The sequence below is a fragment of the Diabrotica virgifera genome, chromosome 6, assembly GCF_917563875.1.
Source record: "Diabrotica virgifera virgifera chromosome 6, PGI_DIABVI_V3a".
NCBI lineage: Eukaryota > Metazoa > Arthropoda > Insecta > Coleoptera > Chrysomelidae > Diabrotica > Diabrotica virgifera.
The window spans coordinates 104,140,355-104,162,076 of NC_065448.1; the positions used below are offsets into that span (position 1 = coordinate 104,140,355).

The following is a 21,722-nucleotide window of genomic DNA, read 5'->3' on the forward strand; positions in this document are numbered from 1 at the left end:
TAGAGGTTCTAGCTACTGTTACTCTTCCTGTTACTGTTACTGTTCTAGTTACTCTTACTGTACAAAATATAAAAATCATTGAAATACTAACCTGCATCACAAAATGGGGAGGTTGTACTTCAGGGGATGTGGATAAGTGTTGCAGTATAAAATCGTCACTTTGTTCTAGCCATAAATCCACACCTCGTAAGGGTTCATAATTAAAAGGGCCTATTCTTAGTAGTCCTAGTGCACAGTCGTAAATGTCTAAAACCTGAAACATTGATAACAATAATTTATTAGTGTCCTAAGGTTAAATATAATTGAGAAGTTGAAACGCGAATAAGGGCAGGAAACAGATGTTTGTTTGCAATGCAACATCTAATGAATTCAAAACTTCTCTCACGAGGTGTAAAAATCCAGATATATAAGACAATAATAGGACCAGCGTTCGCATAGGGAAGCAAAACATGGACGCCAGCAAAAAAGTAGTAAATAAGTTACTGGTGAGGGAACGTAAAATCCTTCGAATAATAATGGCCCTTATAGGGATGGGAAAAACCTGCCGGTTTTAACCTAAAACCGGTTTTTTACTTCGCAATAACCGGTTTTACCGGTTGTTTTTTGTCTCGGTTATAACCGGTTTTTTCTTTTTAAAGTAAAAACCAGTTATTAGGTTTTTACGGTGATTAGGATTAGGTTAGGTATTATTGTGGATCCCAATCATAATTATTATTCTCAAGTAATTATTCCAAACAAAACCATAATTCAAATGTTATTTTATAAATAGAGAAGCAAACTGAAAGTGCAAACTCACATTAGCCAGAAACAATTAAGTTTTAGTATATTATTTTATTTTGTTGAAAAGTATTTGTAATCATAATATTTACGTAAGAAGTGATCTGGTTGAAGTAGACGCAAACATCATCTATTTTTCACACTTGACACTTGACATTGAAAGTGGATGAATGACTTTTTCTGATTACCAAAAATAATGTTCTCACTATGAATATTGAATTACCGATTACGAATACGAATCTCCACGGATTTCCCTACGTTTTCAAAACGATATACCCATACAGGAAGTATTGAATGAGTTAAAATGTACCTACTATACAAATATACAAACGTGTTAAAAGAAATATATGATAATTTTTTTTTGATGGTAGTAAAAATAAAAGATAAATTGCATTATCCAATTTATTTTTTAGTAAAATAATTATGTTGATATTATTTTTTTTAAAATCCCATTTGAAAGAGTCTGGGAAATTTTTTATGAGTTGAAATGGTTAGGTTAAATTGTATATTATTGCAATATGTATATATTAATCTTACGCTATATTATATTTAGTAATAATCAATAAATATGTAATAATAATAAAATAATAAATAAATAAAATAATTAATAGGATAAAAATGGTTTTATTAAAAATTGTGTTTTATTTATATTAATATCGATGTTCTTTCGATAGTACTAATTTTGATCACATTGATATCGAGTATCGAGTCGAGTAGAGTATCGCAAACTAAAGTGCATTGTAAATGTAACACTGTAACCCATTGGATTAAAAAAAAACGAAAACCGGTTTTTGGAAAAACCGGTTTTTTTTGCCGGTTATAACCGCCAGGTTAAACCGTAAGAGAAAAAACCGGTATAACCGAAAACCGGTGTTTTGTCAAAAACCGCCATCCCTGCCTTGCGGAGACAGCGCCAGCGTGACAAATGAATGAAGGCGAAGATACAATAACGAGCATTGATGATAATGATGATGATGATAATGATCGGTTGAAAAACTAGAACAATGCAAACGGCAATGGAACTAGTCAAGTTTGGAACATTTCTAAGATAAATGATCAGAAACACAGAGATAAGACATAAAAGGGTTTTCAGTAATATCTTGCAAGGAATTAAAAAAAAATAAAATTTATCGCAATCCTCGTAAAACAGGTTTGGAATATTGTTTAATATGGAATATTGTTAAGTAGGTTTCAAGGGAATATGAGGCATAAACTGGATAAATGGTAAAAAGAAAATTTAATTTCGCCAAACTATCAGGTGAGTGAGGCGATTATCGCAAAGCTTCGACTGAGTATAAAAAGGAGAAGGAAAGGACTGAGAACGACAAGAAAAATAAAGAATTGACTTGCGAATAAATTTAAAAAAGACCTTACCTGTGGAACACCGGTTAAATATCTGGCAGATCTTAATGAATGATCTGGACCTTTATCTGGAAAAGTAGCGGGGAATATTTCGCCAGTCTTTGTGTTAACTCCAACTCCGTAAATAATGGGCCAATGGATTCCTCCTCTAATAGTCGTATTCAGTTCTCCGGTACATGCTAAGGTCAGATCTATTTCTATCGGATGTTTGTGGAACGAATCTGTAAATATCAATAAATAGAGATCATTATCTTTGATAACATAAGTGTGTAAATAGTTGAACACTATTTTTTGTTAAATTGTTCGTTACTACTACTTAAGGTTGTAGGCACACCTCAATTACGGTATTGCTTTTAGGCAGTCTTAGGCTACGGTAGGCAATTAAAAACCAGTTGCTTTTTTTAGCAGCGTTTGTATTTGTAAACAAATTATTAGTGATTATTATTCTCAATTATAAGAAATAATATTTCTTAACCACAACATTAATCTCGATTTGTCATCGAATTAAACCTGGATAGGGATAGTATGAATAATTAGTCCGACATGAATCACAATTTCTTAATTATCTCATATAGAATGGTTAGCATGTTTATTTAATGTGCAATCATTAGTAAGTTTGTCAGGTTTTTCGGCCAGCAATAAAAGGATTATAAAATATTATCTCGTCAAACTCAATAGTTCACTATTAGTTACCGGCTTCATCAGGAGTGCACTTAAATTTTTAGTAAAAACAATCAATAGAAAATACTTACAAACAAATAAAAACTCACAAAGTGGAATCATTACAAGACGTTCTAAAAAACTAAAATAATAATAACTAATATGGATTTTAAAAAACATCAACTTTTTGTTTAGATCTTAAAGTTTAATTTAAACACAGAGAGGAAAACCTATGTTATTGTTGTCGTTAAAATATTACAATAATGTTACTTGCAACCTTCTGCATTTCAAAAGTGCATAAACATATCAAAATCAGTATACAGGGTAGCGATAAAGTATGGAAACACGGTAATTTCTCGGAAACCGCTAGAACGATTTTTATAGGTTTTGGTATGTAAGGGTCTTCTAATGCGGCCGATATTATGGTGATAATTACATTGTTGTCAAATCTTTCGTTTTTCTTTAAATCTAATGAACTTTCTTATTTCAAATGGACCACCCTTTATATTTTTTGCGTTTTGAAGTCCATCAGAAATACTAATTATTTTTCATATTCCTTATACCTAAATGTCATAATTTCGGAGTTATTGCTACATTTATTAAAAAAATTTTGAACGAATTATAAAAATCAATTTTTTCGTCCCAAATACACATTATTTTAGGTTCTTTGGGTCATTGGGAACAAAAAAAGGTATTTTGTAATTTTCCTCTAAAGTTAGTCGTTTCCGAGTTATAAACAATTTAAAACTGAAAAAAATCGAAAAATGACGATTTTGAAGGTTCAAAAACACAAGTAAAAAAAATAGTTTGTGAAATTCCGAAACACCTAAATTCAAGCTTAAACCTTCTTCTATCAACTTCCTATAAGAATTTTTGGCACGTTTTATTCTAAAACTTTGTTTTTTAATTGTTAATGAAGCGCATATGAGAGAACGGGCGATCGGGCTGCATCGCTGCATTAACAACTAAAAACAATGTTTTAAAATGAAATAAGACCAAATTAGTTATCGGTAATTAATAATAAGGTTTGAACTTGAATTAAGGCACTTCGCAGTTTCAAAAATAATATTTTTTACTGGTGTTTTTGAACCTTGAAAATCGCCAATTTTCGTTTTTTTTCAATTTTATAATGTTTATAACTCGGAAACAATTAACTTTAGACGAAAATTAAAAATCACCTATTTTGTTCCCAATGATGCAAAGAACCTAAGGTAATGTCTATCCGGGTCAAAAAAATTAATTTTTTAATTTGTTCAATTTTTTTTTTTAATAAATGTAGCAGTAACTCCGAAATTATGGCATTTAGGTATAGGAAATATAACATGAAAAATAATCAGTATTTCTTAAGGACTTCAAAACTCTAAAAATATACAGGGTTTTCCATTTGAAATAAGAAAGTTCATTAGATTTACAGAAAAACGGAAGATTTGAAAACAATGTAATTATCACTATAATATCGGCCTCACTAGAAGACCTTTACCCACCAAAACCTATTAAAATCTTTCTAGCGGTTTTCGAGAAGTTACCGTGTTTTATACTTTGTCGCTACCCTGTATTAAGGGTCAGATTTTGTTACTCGGGGGTTTAGGGATCGCTAAACATGAATGCGCCATCAGAACGGACCACCGAACTACATGGTGCTCAGGGATACTTGTAGGGCATATTATCTAAAGTTTCGAAAGTTTTCGGCAATAAATTGATGCAGACAAATTACACGAGGGATTTGGGACCGCTGAACACAGATACGCTATCAGAACCGACCCTGGAGTATCTGGTGCTTTGAGTTATAGCTAAAGCACGTCATCTTTTGGAGTTTCGAAGATTTTCAGCACCAAATCGATGTAAACAGCTTACCTGGGGTTTTTTCTATTTTTTTTTGCTGCCGAGTATTCTTTTTGCCTCAATTTCGTGTCGAAAAGATTTGAAATTCCAGAAGATGACGTGCACAGCAGTCACCCTAGGTTCCTAGGCGCTAGATGATCCGAGGGTCGGTTCTGACATCATATTCGTATTATGCAACCCCAAAACCCCACAGTTATCTGTTTCCACTAATTCACTGCTGAATACCGTCGAAACTCCAGAATATGCCGTTTCTCAGCAGTGACCCTAGGCACCAGGAGCTCTGAGAGAGAGTTCTGATGACGTATTCGTATTTAACGACACCAATATACCCCGAGTATTCTGTTTTTACTAATTTAGTGCCGAAAACCCTCGAAACTTCAGATGATGTGCCTTAACAGTAAGCGTAGGCTCCAGGTATTCCGGAGATCGGTTCTGATAGCATATTTATATTTTTAGTGGGCCAAAAAAGCAACGAGTAACAAAATCTTCCCTTAATGTACCCAATTTGTCATGTTTATGCACTTTTTGGTGCATTTTACGCATTTTAATATGATTTGCACCAATTGTCCTATTACAGATTTTTTCCTGATGTCATCCGTAGCACAATGCATAATGTTCCAAGTCGCTAGATGTTGTATTTAAAAATCAATTTCTTTTTCCCTGGTCTATAGGTAAGACATATTTCGAGAAGCAGCCTATTTTTGTAATTGGTTAATGATTCTAATATTTTTTAATCTTACTAATCAACCTTAGACCTTTAGATATAATTAAACCGTATTTTAAAACCAAAACCATATTTTCAGTTAAAAAGTAGAATCAAATAAAATCTGACAGAGTGTCCTAATAGAAATAGAAATGAAATATTTCACTTTTCTTTCATAAATCAATCTGATACTATCAACGTTAATCGGAACTATTATATTTTGTTTTATTGCCTTTTTTAAATCGATTTTTATCTTTATTTAAAGGCATATTCCTACAATTTTTATTATTGTACCAAATAATAAAATTTAATTACGAAGAACTCCAAATTTCGTAAACGCTAATCCAATTATAGTCAGTTTAGTTTAAAATAATATTATCTTGGAGAAATAGGAGAGGTTGTGGGAAATTTAATCTGATAATATCCCTCATTAGATTTCATGCTATTGAGTTTGATTTTCATCATGAGTGTAGATTAATTAAGCAGTAGACGTGTTGTAAAATTTAATTACTGATTTAGAAAATGATAAACGTATTTCTAACTAGATAACATACCAAACCTAAAATATATTATGTTTAATAATTTTTTAAAGAAAACAGCAGCTATTTTCACAAATTAATAGGTATTAATTTACTTTTGTATATACATTATTTACTGCATGCTGAACACATCTATTCCATAGATATGTATCTAAAAATCTATTCCGATCAATATTTGTTTCAAAAGCAGATAAAATCTTATACATACTATCCAGATTTTCTTTCAGGTTTGGAAACAGCCGATGTAGGTTTAACCCTTATCCGGGCAACACATTTTACTTACGTAACCGGGCAACCCGGGTCCGTTGGGCCCACTACTCTTCTTGAATGTACTATTCATATTTACCCATATATTTCTAATATTCTTTTTTGATTTTTTATTAAACTTAAATTTAAATTATCTAGATTAAAATAAAAAAGGTGCTACTATAGTATGCGGTCTACCTCGAGGGTGCGATATATCTGAAAGATTTGCACAAAATAATGAAATGCAAGAAAACTTTTGTAGAAAAAATATTTATTCACAAGTAATAAACATTTGTAGCCAAATAAAGACTACCTCGATACAGAACAAGTTGCTCATCTACCGTTATGTGTTTTCCTGGTAAATAGTATTTCTGAAAATTTTGGTTGACTTGATTCCACACATCGCGTATTGCTGCTAATTTGTCGTTCCTCCTTCGTTCAGACCTCGTGTCCTTATCGTCAAATCGAACAAATCTTAGCAAATTTTTGAATCGTTTTATCCCCATGGTAGCTTTAAAGATAGTAGGTCCATAAAACCTACTCCAAAGTATATCTACATTATGGATGTTGGCACTCAGGTGCCCTGCAGTTAGTAGTAGTCCAATAGAGGGATATAGCTCTGTAGAGTCGCAATATTTCCAGTTCTCTATCCCCAGGACTACTTAGGCTTCTTTATTTGTACACTTCACTATTTCGATCACAACTTTTTCGTTCACAAACAAACAAAAGGAATCAACAGGATCATCTACACTTTGACCAGTGACTAACATACTTTGTGCACTTTGCTTTTTTATTATGTCGAAGTATCGCATACGTCCTGTCGGTTGTGGTTAACTCCAGTTATTCCAGTTAATTCCATCCTTAGTTTCAAAAATTACACACCCTGAAATCTGGGAACTTGTAGCTACACATTCTTCTTCATTATCATTCAATACTAATTGCTGATCATCCTCTTCACTTGCTTTCGAAAGATGATCCTTCATTTCAGAGTCACTTTCAATGCCACCTAATTCAGGAGATTCTTTATCATAGGAATCCCATAAATTATTAGAAATATAGTTCTGCAGCTGATAATTGTTTTCGGGACATTTTATTGGCACTATCTACTTTCACTGTACTTCAATATAATTTCAGGAGCTTAGTTGTCAACACTAACATCGATATCAAGAGACTGAGAGCAGATGCATTATTTATTTCAAAATATGTATAGGTACCTTAGTCCGTTCTTTAACGGTAAAATATCGCAAAACCTCTAAATTTTAAAGAACCGCTTAGATTGACATGAAATTTGGCACACACATTTTGGCACACATGTCAAAGAAAAAAAGTGATATTGTGCCGATATGTGCTTTTGTCCTGGGGGTGGTTTTCACCCTCTCTTGGGGGTGAAATAATATTCGTCCAAAATAAGTCAGGAAATGGATAAACTGGCTGATTTTAATTAACTTTTGTTCTATAGAGTTTTTTCACTAAGTCAATACTTTTCGAGTTATTTGGCAGTGAATATGTTCATTTTTTCAACAAATTAACCATGTTTTTAGACGGTTTTTCGCAAATAAATCAAATAGTAAGTATTTTGGCGAAAAAACATTCTTAGCAAAAATATAGCCTGTAAAAAATTTAAAGAAAATTGTGTATATATCGCGTCTCTATACCCAGTAGAAGCAGAGTTATAGCTAATGAAAAATACGTTCATATTCGTCAAATTCCAAATGGAATACTTTAACGTGAAATAACCAAAAATGAAGCACATTTCGGGGAAAACTCATTACAACTTATTTAAAGTGTTTAAAAGAAGCTTCATTTTTGTTTTATAAAAAAAATTTTTAGCATCACAAGTAAAAAGTTACGCTCAAAATAAAGTTAGTCCCTTTTTGTTTTGGTAAAAAAATCGAGAAAATCACCCCCTAATTAGTATCTTAAATAAACTTAATCGTTACGACTTCACAAGTTTCTTGAGTCGTGTATTTATTTTTTATATAATCTGTAAGTTTAATTGGTTCAAAATCCTTATTATTGAAAAGGCTGTAGTTAAAAGTACAAAAAATCTTGATCAATTTTTGTCTAACAGGAAAACAAAAAAATACATGATATTCAGAAAAGCAATGCTGACTTTTTTGTTTTTCGAGATTTTTGGTATCTCTAACAATTTTTAAGTTATTTTGAAAAAAAGCATATTGTTCAAAATTAAAATTTTTAAAAATTTTACTTTAAAACCAAATTTTTTTTAAAAATAAGCACTCTGAATCAATTAAACTTACAGATCATATAAACACAAAATAAGTAAAATAATTTGTGAAGCGGTAACGATTAATTTCATTTAAGTTGCTAATTAGGGGGTGGTTTTCCCGATTTTTCTTTTGCCAAAACAAAATTGACCAACTTTATTTTGAGCGTAACATGCTTAAATTTAATGCTAGAGACTTCTTGTAAAAAACAGAAATAAAGCTTTTTTAAACACTTTAAAACAGTTTTAAGGGGTTTTCCCCAAAAAGTGCTTAATTTTTTGGATGTTTCATGTCGAAATATTCTATTTGAAATTTGGTGAATATGAATCTATTTTTCATTGGCTATAGCTCTGATTCTACGAGATCCAGAGACCTAGCGGGTACACCATTTTTTTTACTTTTTTGTAGGCTATATTTTTGCTAAGAACGTTTTTTCGACAAATTACTTACTTTTTGAGTTATTTGCGAAAAACCGTCTAAATATGTGGTTATTTTGTTGAAAAATGAACATATTCACTCGCAAATAACTCGAAAAGTGTTGACTTGTCGAAAAAGCTCTATAGAACAAAAGTTACTTAAAATTAGTCAGTTTACCCATTTCCGGACTTATTTTGGACATATCTTTTTTCACCCCCAATAGGGGGTGAAAGTCACCCCCAGGGCAAAAGCACACATCGGCACAATATCACTTTTTTTCTTTGACATATAAGCTATAAGTATGCCAAATTTCATGTCAATCCAAGCGGTTCTTTAAAATTTAGAGCAAAAACCGTGAAAGAATATACTACCTACCTAACAATATTATTGAACTCCAACAATGCTTATCAGTTTTTAAAATTCATTTAGAATAGATATAACACCTAGCATCTCTTTGATGTTCACATCATTGTTTGTTACACGTTTAGACTTTATTATTGGATTTCCTGAATCATAAAAGTCGTTTAGATAATCCACAAAAACAATACCTGACTGCCAGTTTAACTGCTGTAACAAAGATTTAGACTTTGGGTATAAATACAAACAGGGTCCGACGGGCCCGTGTTGCCCCTTTACGTGACAAAATTATTTCGACGCAATAATTTCAGAAATGATAATACATATTTTGAAAAGCTCATGACTATGTTGAAGGAAACATACTTCTAAACAAATTCAGTGATGCATAAAATTCAATAACTTTTTTTTTATCAGTTTATGATAAAAGAATTGGCGTCTCGGGCCTGTTGGACCCACCTTGCCCGGATAAGGGTTAAATAAAAGAGGAAATTGTCTTGCCGTATACATAAATTACAAAGAGGCCATTGGTATGGTATAGTTGATTTCGCAATCAGATTATGGTGTAATTTGTAGTGTGTGTTGACTACATGTCTTGTTACTTAGTAAAATCGACTTCATTGTCTTGAAAAAGAGACGTTTATTGTATCGAAACATCTGTGGTCACAAATTTTTGATAAATGATTTTCTTGGAAGAGGTGATACACGTTAAACTATACAATAATTGCCAAAAAATGCCTAAATTAGTAAAATTTTACGGAAGTATTATGACATTATTTTTTAGTAGAAGTTAATTTGGCGAAACACAATCGTCAAAAACATATTATATTATTGAGTGAGATAAGAGCTTTTAAAATAATATAACAAATTCCATATACATATTATTATGTTCTCTTAAGAAAATGGTTTTCAAATTTTTTACAATAAAAAAGAAACCAATGAATAACTGGAATATTTTATATATATATATATATATATATATATATATATATATATATATATATATATATATATATATATATATATATATATATATATATATGTAGTACGAACATTCGTATTGATTGGCTTTTTATAAAACCTGAAGACTACGATATTATTACGAGTCTCTGCCTTAGGTCACACTAATATTAATCCCCTTTAGCGACATATTATGTCTAGGCGTCTTCGTATTGAGTGACTTGAGATTGAATATGGCCAAACTATCTTACCCTATGTTCTCCTATTTTGAGATTCATTGATGCCACCTCTAAACTTTCCCTAATATACTTATTTTTAATTTTCTCTTTTTTGTCACTCTGATATTTTCTTCCAATCTCACTCAGCCCTGTTTGAGGAGCATACACACACATACACCATTCAATACTTCTTTATTAAGCACAAATTTCACTGCCATTGCTACCACTCGCTCTTACAGCTTCTACTGCATTTGTTCATTTTATTTTCAGCAATTATACGAACTTCATTCCTCGTGCTACTTTTTCCTACATACGACATTTAATATCCTTCGCCTAGTTTTTCCATCCTTCGTCCTTTTCACCTAGTCTCTTGAATGAAAACAGTATGTACTCTACTCCTTTTAAGCGTGTCTATTAACTCCACACTCTTACCTGTTAGGCCACGGACAGGGTAATAAGACAAAAATGTACCCTGTTCGTGAGACTTCAACAGCCAGGGTACTGAAGCGTTTTTTCGACAGGTAATACCTATGAGAACAAAATTGTAACTATTTCCTGCATAGAATCTGGCGGTCGTTTTTATTTATAAACAATTTAGTGTCACAAAACGGCATTTTTTCTTTTTTTTTTCAAATAAATGGAAAATAATTAAGACTTATGGTTTTCTTTGTACAACCATATTCGAGGGAATGGAAAAAGCTTTAAAATGGCGTATTACAAAGTTTGATATACTTATTTATTGTTAATATAATTGCGAAAAAAGTTGAAATAGCAAAAAAATGAATTTTGCAATAGCTATTATAAAAATAAGTGAACAGCTTTGAAACTTTTGTCAAATGAGGGCACTTTGCTGCTTAATACGTGATAAAAATTTCAAAGCGATTCATTCAATTGTTTATATGTTATTCAAATTGGTTATCCCAGAGAGCTTTTTTTTGCAATAACCTACGTCAAAAAAAAATGATTTTAGAACCATTCTACAGATGTCAAATTAAAGAGCATGAGTTCAAGAAACTTTAAAATTGGTTTCAAAAAAGTAAATAAAAATGCATTTATTGGTAATAAATAGCGATTCATTCAATTTTTAAATTTTATCCAAATTGGTTATCCCAAAGAGCTTTTTGCAATAACATAAGTCAGAAAAAAAATGATTTTAGAACCATTCTACAGATGTCAAATAAAAGAGCATGAGATCAAGAAACTTTCAAATTGGTTTAAAAAAAGTAAATAAAAATGCATTTATTGGTAGTAAATAATTATAGAAAAGTATCGCCAATTCTTTCTTATAAACTTTTTGAATAACTTTTTTCAAAAAAAAATATTTTTTTACCGTTATTTGGGTGCACAACTGCCAAGTATTGTTATGTCGTATATATGATAATTGATGAAAAATTGTAATAAATATATATAATTTGTGATATAAAAAAATTAAAAGTTTATAAGGAAAAATTGACCATACTTTTGCATAATTATTTATAACTAATACATGCATTTTTAATTCACTTTTTTTAAACCAATTTTAAATTTTGCTCATGCTATTTCATTTGATACCTGTAGAATGGTTCTTATTACACATTATTTTATTCTGACTTATGTTATTACAAAAAAAGCTCTCTGGAATAAACAATTTGAATAAAATTTAAACAACTGAATTAATCGCTTTGATATTTTTGTCACATATTAAGCACCAAAGAACCCTTATTTGCCAAAAATTTCAAAGCTGTTAGTCCAAGTAATGAAGCTTAAAATAGGACAAAACCTCGCAATTTTTACAGAATGGATCGATTTGCTTGAAAATTTGAGAATAAGTAGTGGATAGTCCAAGGATCAAAATCTATATGATGCCAAAAGGCGCCTTTACCATGGGGGTGGTTGCCACCCCATGTCGGAGGTGAAAATTTTTTATTATATTTTAACCGCAAAAGTTGGTAAAAACATTCATTCTAAGCAAAAAATGTTCTATACATTTTTTTGATAAAATTAATAGTTTTCTATTTATTCGCTATCGAAAGTGTTAGTTTTATATTAAAAAAATTAATGTTTTTAATCAGTTTTCTGCAAATAACCCAAAAAGTTTTTGTTTTATCAAAACAACTTTGCTTAACAAAAATGTACCTTTTGAAAAAATCAACAAAACCGTTTTTCTAAATTTTCTTTAAGACCAATAGTAATCGAGCTATACTTTATTATATGTTAGGTCTTCTTCGGCAAATGCTAAATATTGTAGTTTCAAAGTCAAAAGACGGGAAAACTATGCATTTTTCGAGGATCACTTGTTTAAACTAATTTGAAGTATTTAAAAATATCTATCTTCAGAAATAAAAAAATTCTTTAGCTCAAAAATTAGGTGGCTTATAATGAAAAGAATGTCAAACCCTATATTTTTCAGCGAAAAAGTGATCGAAAGCAAACCCCTAATCACCACCCTGATTAAAATTAGTCATCGACCTTATTACGTCTTCTTTACTTATGTATTATTAATAGGTTCTAGAAGTTTAACTGGTTTAGAATGATTAGTTTTAAAAAAAATGGAGTCAAAAGCAAATATCGAATTTTTGAAGTTTGGTAAAAAATTCCCTTTTCTTCAGAATAGAAAGATTATCATCAGAGATACAAAAAAATATTTAAATATAAAGTTGTAGCTTATTTAATTGTCAAGAACATGGTTTGCAAAAATTTTCTCTATGGTAAAAATTAAGTGAGCTATTGACAATTAAAACTTGTAATAACATGCAAAAATCACCTTTACCAACCCTTTCAAAGTCACCACTTTTTGCGACTGAGTATTTTAAAAGGATTTGGTATTAACACTCTTATATATCTGGTAAAAACCTACAAAATTATTTTTTAATAAACTTTCTAAGATAAAAATTAAAAAGGTTACGGTTAAAAAATCAATATATTTTTTTTCAAAAAAAAAAAAGAAATCCAATTGGAAGCATAATAATGTAAGGTAGCTTTGCTTTTAGTCATTGGCCTTATTAATTCTTCTTTATTTATGTATTATTAATATATTTTAAAAGTTTGACTGGTTTAGAATGATTAGTTTTTAAAAAACTAGAGTTAAAAGCGAATAACGACTTTTTGTAGTTTGGTAAAAAATGCAATTTTCTTCAAAATAGAAAGATTAGCATCAGATATACGAAAAAATGTTTTTATATGAAATTGTGGGTTATTTAATTCCCAAGAACTTGGTTTGAAAAAATTTTTTCTACGGCAAAAATTGAGTGAATGGTAAATGAGTATATATCGAAAAACATTGATTTTTTCTATATAAAACTAACATTTTCGATAGCGAATAAATCGAAAAGTATAAATTTTATCAAAAAAATATATAGAACATTTTTTGCTTAGAATTAATGTTTTTATCAACTTTCGCAGTCAAAATATAATAAAAAATTTCCACCCTTAAAATGGGGTGGCAACCGACCCCATGGTAAAAGCGCCTTTCGGCATCATATAGATTTTGATCCTTGAACTATCCACTACTTATTCTCAAATTTTCAAGCAAATCGATCCATTCTGTAAAAATTGCGAGGTGAAATGCTTCGGTTCCTGGACTATGTGCACTTATTTTTAAAATAGTTATTGCAAAATTAAATTTTTTGAAATTCTTACCTTTTTCACAATTATATTAACAATAAATGAGTATATTAAACTTAATAATATGCCATTTTATATTTATATAGTGCTAGTCAAAAGTCCGTACCCCCCTCGTATCTTTTGAACGATTATACCTATAATAGTGAAATTTGAAGGGAGGAAATAAACGGACGTAAGCTTCTTAACTAGTCATGACAGGTGACGTAATAGTGACAGATGACCTTACAGAGCCACTATGAGCAATAATTTTAAATTGGACCTTAGGGCAAGTGATACCTCGTTTGAAAGGTATTCAAAATATCTATTCAGTCATACTAATTTTGTTTTAAGTTTAAGCTAATTTTGATGAATACATGACATAAATATAAAATTGTAGTTTCGCATTTAAATAAAAAAATTCAAAATTCCGCATATAATTACTTGTCAAAAAGCTTGACGTTAACGTAAAAACTACTAGAGAATTGAAAAACGTCAAATTTTTGACAAAAAAATCCATAGGCAAACATTTTAATTTTTATTAATTAAATGCGAAACTAAAATATTATATTCATTTAATTTATTCACCAAAATCAAAATCAACTAAAACCCAAAAGCATTAGTATGACTGAATAAGTATTATGAATACCTTTCAAACGAGGTATCACTTGCCATAAGGTCCCAGTTAAAGTTATCGATCACAGTGGCTCTGTAACGTCATCTGTCACTATTACGTCACCTGTCATGACTAGTTAAGAATCTCACGTCCGTTTATTTCCTCCCTCCAAATTTCCCTATTATAGGTATAACCGTTCGAAAGATACGACGGGGGTACGGACTTTTGACTAGCACTGTATATTTAAAGCTTTTTCCATTCTCTCGAAAATGTTTGTACTAAGAAAACCATAGGTAGTCTAACTGTTTTCTATTAATTAAAAAAAAAGGGAAAAAGGCCATTTCTTGACACTAAACTGCTTATAAATAAAAATGGCCGCCAGACCCTACGCAGGAAATGGTTACAATTTGTTCTTAGAGGTATTATCTATCGAAAAAAGCTTCAGTACCCTGGCTGTTGAAGTGTCATGGAAAAAGCCTTATTACCCTGGACTATGTAAGAATTTCAATATTCCAGTACCCCGTCCTAATTTTTCTAACATGCAGTGGTATTCCCTCTAAAATAGTCAGTTCTCGGAAAAGTGAACGGAGGCACAGTTTGCTTCTGGAATATTTTGTTATTATTTTAGTACGATTTTTATTAAATGGGAGGTCTTTTCATTACGATGTCCTGAAAATATTTTCGGTCTAGGGTAAATGCACCAGTTGTTGGACATGTGCTAGTTATTGGCCTAACTGATATGTTTTAATTGGAATTTAGGAAAATGTTGGTATTTTGTTAATTCTAACTACTTTTTTAAGTTTGGCAACATGTCTCCTAGCGTATGCCACATCTACTTTCAAGGTAACCTTTACATTTTAGTCAGTATTCGATGTTAAACGAGACACTGTTCTGTGCCGCTAGTTTGCTACCGAAATTTTGTTATTTACCTAGAAAAACTTGTGTTGGTCGGTAAGTACTATATACTGCAATTCACTTTCTACTTTATGTATGTTTTTGTGTGAATATAGTGTATGTCCTGCTGCAAACTACATACAGTCGGAAAAATGAAAGAATACCCATGAACGAACATATAAAACACGCTGTATTTTCCTGTCACCGTGTCACAAAGAAAATTATCCGGTGCAAGTACATGTAACAATAATTATTACATGTACTTGCGCTGGCCAATTTTTTGTGTGACATGGTGACAGGAAAATACAGCGTGTTTTATATGTTTGTTCATGGGTATTCTTTAATTTTTCCGACTGTAACGAATATAACGTTATTTATTCAAATAACGTAAATTTTAAGGTGGCCAACTACTAATGCAAGAAATTATCAATGTATCAGTTATTGGCCTGAATTGGCAATAACTAAAACATTAGATTTTGTAAGAATCTAGTGATTGACATATGTTAATAATTAGTGTTTTATGTGTGGCCAATAACTAATTATTATAAATTGTTTTAGAAAATATGCCAAAACGATCCAAAACTGAAGACAATTATAAAAAAGTATTCGGAAGACTATGTTAAAAAAGCGTTAGAGTTGATTAAAAATGGTATAAGTGAACGAGAAGCCTCAAGAATATTTAATATTTCCAGAGCCACCATAAGTTACCGGAAAAGTGAAAAATTTCATAACAAGATAACGCATGGACCAGATCCCTTTCTTTCGAAGGATGAAGAGGAACAACTGAAACGCTGGATTTTTCATTGTCAAAATAGAGGATTTCCTGTTCGTGTTAACGACATTAAGGACTCCGTTAAATCATTTTTAGAGGGCAACCCTAGAGTTAATCCATTTGTTGAAAATAGACCAGGTAGAACATGGCTATCAGCATTTCTAAAGCGCAAACCCAACATTTCGCTAAGGACTTCAGAGGGAGTGACATCAGCAAGTTCAAACATTAACCAAAGAGATATTACCAAATGGTTTGACAACATAAAATCTTATCTAGATAAAAAAGGAATTTCAGACGTTCTTCAAGACCCAACAAGAATTTTCAATGGTGACGAGATATGTTTTTATTTATGTCCCAAAAATAAAAAGGTTTTGGCTATGAAGGGTTCCAGAAACGTCTATGAAATTGAACATAACCCAAAGGTTAAATTAACAGTTATGTTCACATTTTCTGCAATAGGCAATTTTTTACCTCCTATGATAATTTATCCGCATAAAAGATTGCCAAATGATATATTAAGTGCTGTGCCGAATTCGTGGGGTATTGGTTTAACAGAAAATGGTTGGAAGGACAACAAAAACTTTTATGGATATATTGGAAATATATTTAACCCTTATTTAGATCGAAATAATATTACAAGCCCGGTGATACTTTTTGTTGATGGGTACAAAACCCACTTAACTGTACAGACAAGTCAACTTTGTACAGATTTGAAAATTATTTTAGTAGCTTTATATCCTAATGCCACTAGATTAATGCAACCAGCGGATGTGGCTGCATTTAAGTCTCTAAAAACTTTTTGGAACAAAGCTGTGCTTCAGTTTAGGAGAGAAAACTCCCAAAAAGTGTTAACGAAAGTACAGTTTGCCTCTGTTTTAAAATCTGCTATAGATAGGTTAAATTCAGATGTTATCAGAAGTGGGTTTAGGTCATGCGGTATATGTTCTTGGAATTGTTCTGCTCTTGACTATTCAAAATGTCTTGGGAAAGAATTTGAAACTGAAGATAATCTGGATGAACACAATGATTTACCAACACTTATTGATCCAAATACAACAATTTCTTATAAACAATTTTGTGAAATAGTTGGCAATGACAAAATGAAACAGCTATGTCGAAATAATTGTAAAACTCAATCTGATGATTACCAAATATTGAAACAAATCTTTTCAGCATTTACAGAAAAATCCTCGGTAGAAATATCTACAAAGGACGAACAGGACAAAATTTTAGACGAAGAAGTAAAATTTTTAGACACAAGTGCAGTAGTTTTCGATATAAATGATATACCTGTAAAAATAGATGATACTGAAATTGTAAACATTCCTGAAATCGAGAACGAAACCTTAATAATACCTGAGAATGAAAATTGCAACATGCAAGGAAAAGAATATTATACACACATCAAGCTGAATCAAGTGTGACGAAAACGGTTAAAGAAGATCAAAAAAACCCGAGAAATCCCTAAACATTTCTGAAAATATATCTGTAAATGCTACAAATAAATCTATTGCGACTTACTTAATATGGCCAGATAATCCAGCACGAAAAGGAAAGAAGCAAACTCAAAAGCTTCCATTTGTTCTAACTTCATCAGACAGAAGAAAAATAGGCAAAGAAAAAATGGAAAAAAATTAAAGAAGAGCGTAAAATGGAACAGAGGAAACTTGAAAGAAAGGAAAAACAAAGTATTAAAGAAAATAAAAAGCTCGAATAACAAGTCTCAAGACAACCCATAGAAATCACCTCATCAAAATTAAAAAAAGGTGTAAAAGTTCACTTTCCTATTGAAAAATATCAAGAAAAGACAACATTGAAAGTGTTTTCTCCTCTAAACCAGGAAAGTAGAAGTAACAATACTGAAGTTTTTGAGCCTCCACCACCTGAATTTGTCAAAGTTCCTACACCACAATTTCATTCTCACACAAAATCATCAAGCTCTGTATATTACCAAGATAATATTGACTTTTGCAAGCATTCACCTACACTAGAAGCGAATTTGAGATTATCTCCGAAAATATTTCTCGCCCACACTAAATCTCCAAGCACTTAGAAAAAAATTGTACCCAAACGGAAATTATTTGATGATAGTACAAATCAGTCCTCAACAAAAATTACAATTCTGTCTGATAATTTATTATCAACTATTCCTTCACACTTCGAAAATCGAAACTTGGTATCAAACATTCCATTACATTTTAAAAATCAAAAAGTTTCTAAAGGTGTGTTATTTATGTGTAATAAATATTAAAGAGTGTAAGGAAGGCATTATATGCCAAATGTGTCTTAGAACATATCATGTAACTTGCATAACAAGATTCTATGGCGACACAGATCAAGTATACGTTTGCGAATCTTGTCAGAATAGAAAATAAAAGTTTACTTTGATGTATCTTTTTTTGTGTCCACACTTATCACAAAATCCTTGCTTACCCAAACACCTACTTATCTACCTATTTTAACTTACGAATTATTTGGTAAAATATCACTTTGAAAAATGATGGCTAATCACTAACACATACGGTGTCAATAATTGGAACAGGGTGGCCAATAACTGGTTCATTTGCATATTTACAAAAGAACACATATAAAATATTTTCAGACATGAAAGATTAAAATGATAAAATTTTGCAATATGTAAAAATAATAATAAAATTCCTTGATGTTAAAAATAGTTATAATAGGCCACAGTGACAAAACATTTCATAGATATATCGACGTGCTCTCCTTAAGAGGCCAATAACTGGTGCTATTACAATATTTATCCAAAACATCATAGGTCTAGATCTCGCGTATAAAAGAAAAGTTGATTAATAGCAAGCTGAAAATTTGTTAATAGCTTAAGGGTGTCTAGTCGGACAAACTTTGATATATGGGAACACAGAAACAAGGGAAGTTTTAATTGTGGAAGAGGTTAAAAATCTGGAACGGTCAGACCACGAAAAAGTGACATGTATTTTGTCCGACAGAACTTCCAATTGATTTGTTACCCTTTCATTAAACTCTCATGAAAAAATCAGGCTGCTATTTATCACCTGTCATAATTCTTATCATTTGACGTGTTCCACTCATTATAATGTCCATTTGGTGATAAATAGCAGCCATCATTCATTTTTGCATGAAAGGGTAACAAATCAATTGGAAGTTCTGTCGGACCAAATACATATGTGACGTTTTCGTGCTCTGATCGTTCCAAACTTTTAACCTGTTCCACAATTAAAATTTACCCTGTTCCAGTGTTCCCCTATATCAAAGTTTGTCCGACTAGACACCCTTAAGCTTTTAACAAATTTTCAGCTTGCCATTAATCAACTTTTTTCATACGCGGGATCCAGACCTATCATGAATGCAACCAGAGTACAGTATTAACTCATACCCGCTTAATATTTCTATACAGGCCACGATCCCTATTGTCAGGACTGTCATATAAGTCAATGCATTGTTGCACTTATCCCCTCAGTCGGAGGCACAGTATTCCGGACGTAATTTATAATAAATAAGGTTTAAAATATTAATTTATACGTACTTAGAACATTGTAAAATATTTCATCAGAATAATGCCTTGGGTCATTAAATCCACCAATAAGTTGAAGTTCTATACGGCCTTCTGGATATCCTAGTGCTAGTTCCTGGACTCTTTGAACCATTGTGCATACTGCTTCGTCTGTTCCCGATCCATCCAAATGGGCCATTGCTACTGCTCCAGAGCCTAAAATTAAAAATTGAAAGACTAAGTTTTTCAACCTAATAAAAATATTTGTAAAATAAATCTCTCTGTCTCTGTATCTGTAGAGTAGGGAGTGTGAGTCAAGTCCCACAGCACTTAGGCCACAATTGACCCATTGTACATCCTCCCAGGGGGTTGTCGTCCTTAGTTCATTATCCATCCTGCCATTTCCAGGAAGGTGGACAAATCACCTGGTGACATCTCCCCTATATCGGCAGGTGTAGGCCAAGGCTCGCCGAACGCATACTCTCGTATTGACGATAACTCCGAACATTCACATAGGACATGCTCGACAAAAATATATATTTTTAAAAGATTTTTAATTGAAAAACTTATTGGCCCATTTTCCTGGTCACACCTCCTATGCTTCCACACATGGGTGGGTGGGTGCTCCTATGCACCCACACATGCTGCAGTGAAGACAAAAGGGAAGGAATTCTACACTATGCAATTCACAACCCCCGTCTGCAGCGTGGTAAAGTTTCAACGGAACCTTCTCGTCAGTTGCAATGGAGGATTAATATGTCGAAATTTTTTACCTGGGCCAGAGAAAGCAGCCTATGCAGTCTCTGATGAACCTCTAACAAGAGGTGAAATCGTCGATAAGAGTGCTAGCTGCACTCTCTGATCTAAGTAAAAGTTAAGACAGTTTTGGTTTCGCATTGCAACTGAATAAAAATGGTATACATTTTTATTTTTAAAAATTGAAGTTTATTATAACTGTAAGTTTCCTTAACTTTTTTTTTTAGATAGTTTAGATATTAAAGTATATTTTATACGAATTTTTTAGTTAACAAAGCAATTATACAGTGCGCTGGAATAAGTGTTACACCTCCCTATTAACTTATTTATTGTTAGCACATAACCAAAACGCTCCAACAGGTCGATTTTTAAAATAAGCATAGTATATTATAGCATCAATGTTTCGAACTTTACGCGATCCCTCTTCAGGTGACAGGCATAATTTTGATTTTTTTAAATGGAAAATTAGGTACATCATGTGACACCTCATTTAAAAGCTTTTGAAATAGTGAATACAAAAATGTAAATTACTTTAATCCTTTTTGAAAGCGTAGGCTAAAAATTTCGATCGAATTCTTTTTAAATGTATTAATTTTTTTTCGAATCCTGAGAAAAAGAATAAGTATTTTTGAAAAATATAAACGCAAAAATGAAAGATAAATGAAACGTTATGGAGTTCCCAGTGACATCTGCTAAATGAAAGTCAAAGTCAAAGTTTGCACGTCAGTTGCAGTGCGAGGACAATTCTCGGAGGTTTGTCACTTGGGCAGAGAACAGCAAAACTACGCCTCTGATGATGCCTCCACCAAGAGGCAAAAATCATCGATTTAGAGTGTTGGTTTGCGCTCTCGGTACTACATAAGTGAAAAATAAGACAGTTTTGCCTTCGAATTGCAACTGAATAAAAATGGTATACATTTTTATTTTTCTATTAGTATTACTCCTATAGAGTAACTAGGTCCATTTTCCGTTGGAATTTACTAAGCTGTAGACGGGATTGTTAATTATTGCAACTTTTAGAATCCCCTTTTTTCTTCACTGCAGCATCCATCTGGTTTGCAATTTTTAGAAGCCATGGAAGTGTCACCAGGAGAATGGTCCAATAAATTTTTGAATTAAATATTATATTTTAAACATATTTTTAATATTCTTATTAGGTTGAAAAACTTTGACTTTTATTTTGTTTCTGTTAATAACAACAAACAACGAATTTTCTAGTTTTGAAAACTATCACATTTAACCAAATAAACTGAAAGAATGAGCTCGAGGGCGATTCGGTAAGATTATTTAATAAATAAAACTGGAT

The 21,722-nt window shown here is 31.6% G+C and overlaps 1 protein-coding gene across 2 annotated transcripts in view; it reads right to left on the bottom strand.

Moving 5' to 3' along the window:
* LOC114334214 (protein N-terminal asparagine amidohydrolase) overlaps window positions 1–21,722 on the bottom strand; it is a 268,207-nt gene that overhangs the window by 11,217 nt on the left and 235,268 nt on the right. For both annotated transcript variants that reach the window (XM_050652704.1, XM_028284249.2), the window contains exons 4-6: window positions 19,694–19,876; window positions 2,152–2,360; window positions 92–253 (exon numbers count right to left, since the gene is read on the bottom strand). In XM_050652704.1, the coding sequence (XP_050508661.1) occupies window positions 92–253; window positions 2,152–2,360; window positions 19,694–19,876 (554 nt within the window). The remainder of the gene's footprint in view (window positions 1–91; window positions 254–2,151; window positions 2,361–19,693; window positions 19,877–21,722) is intronic.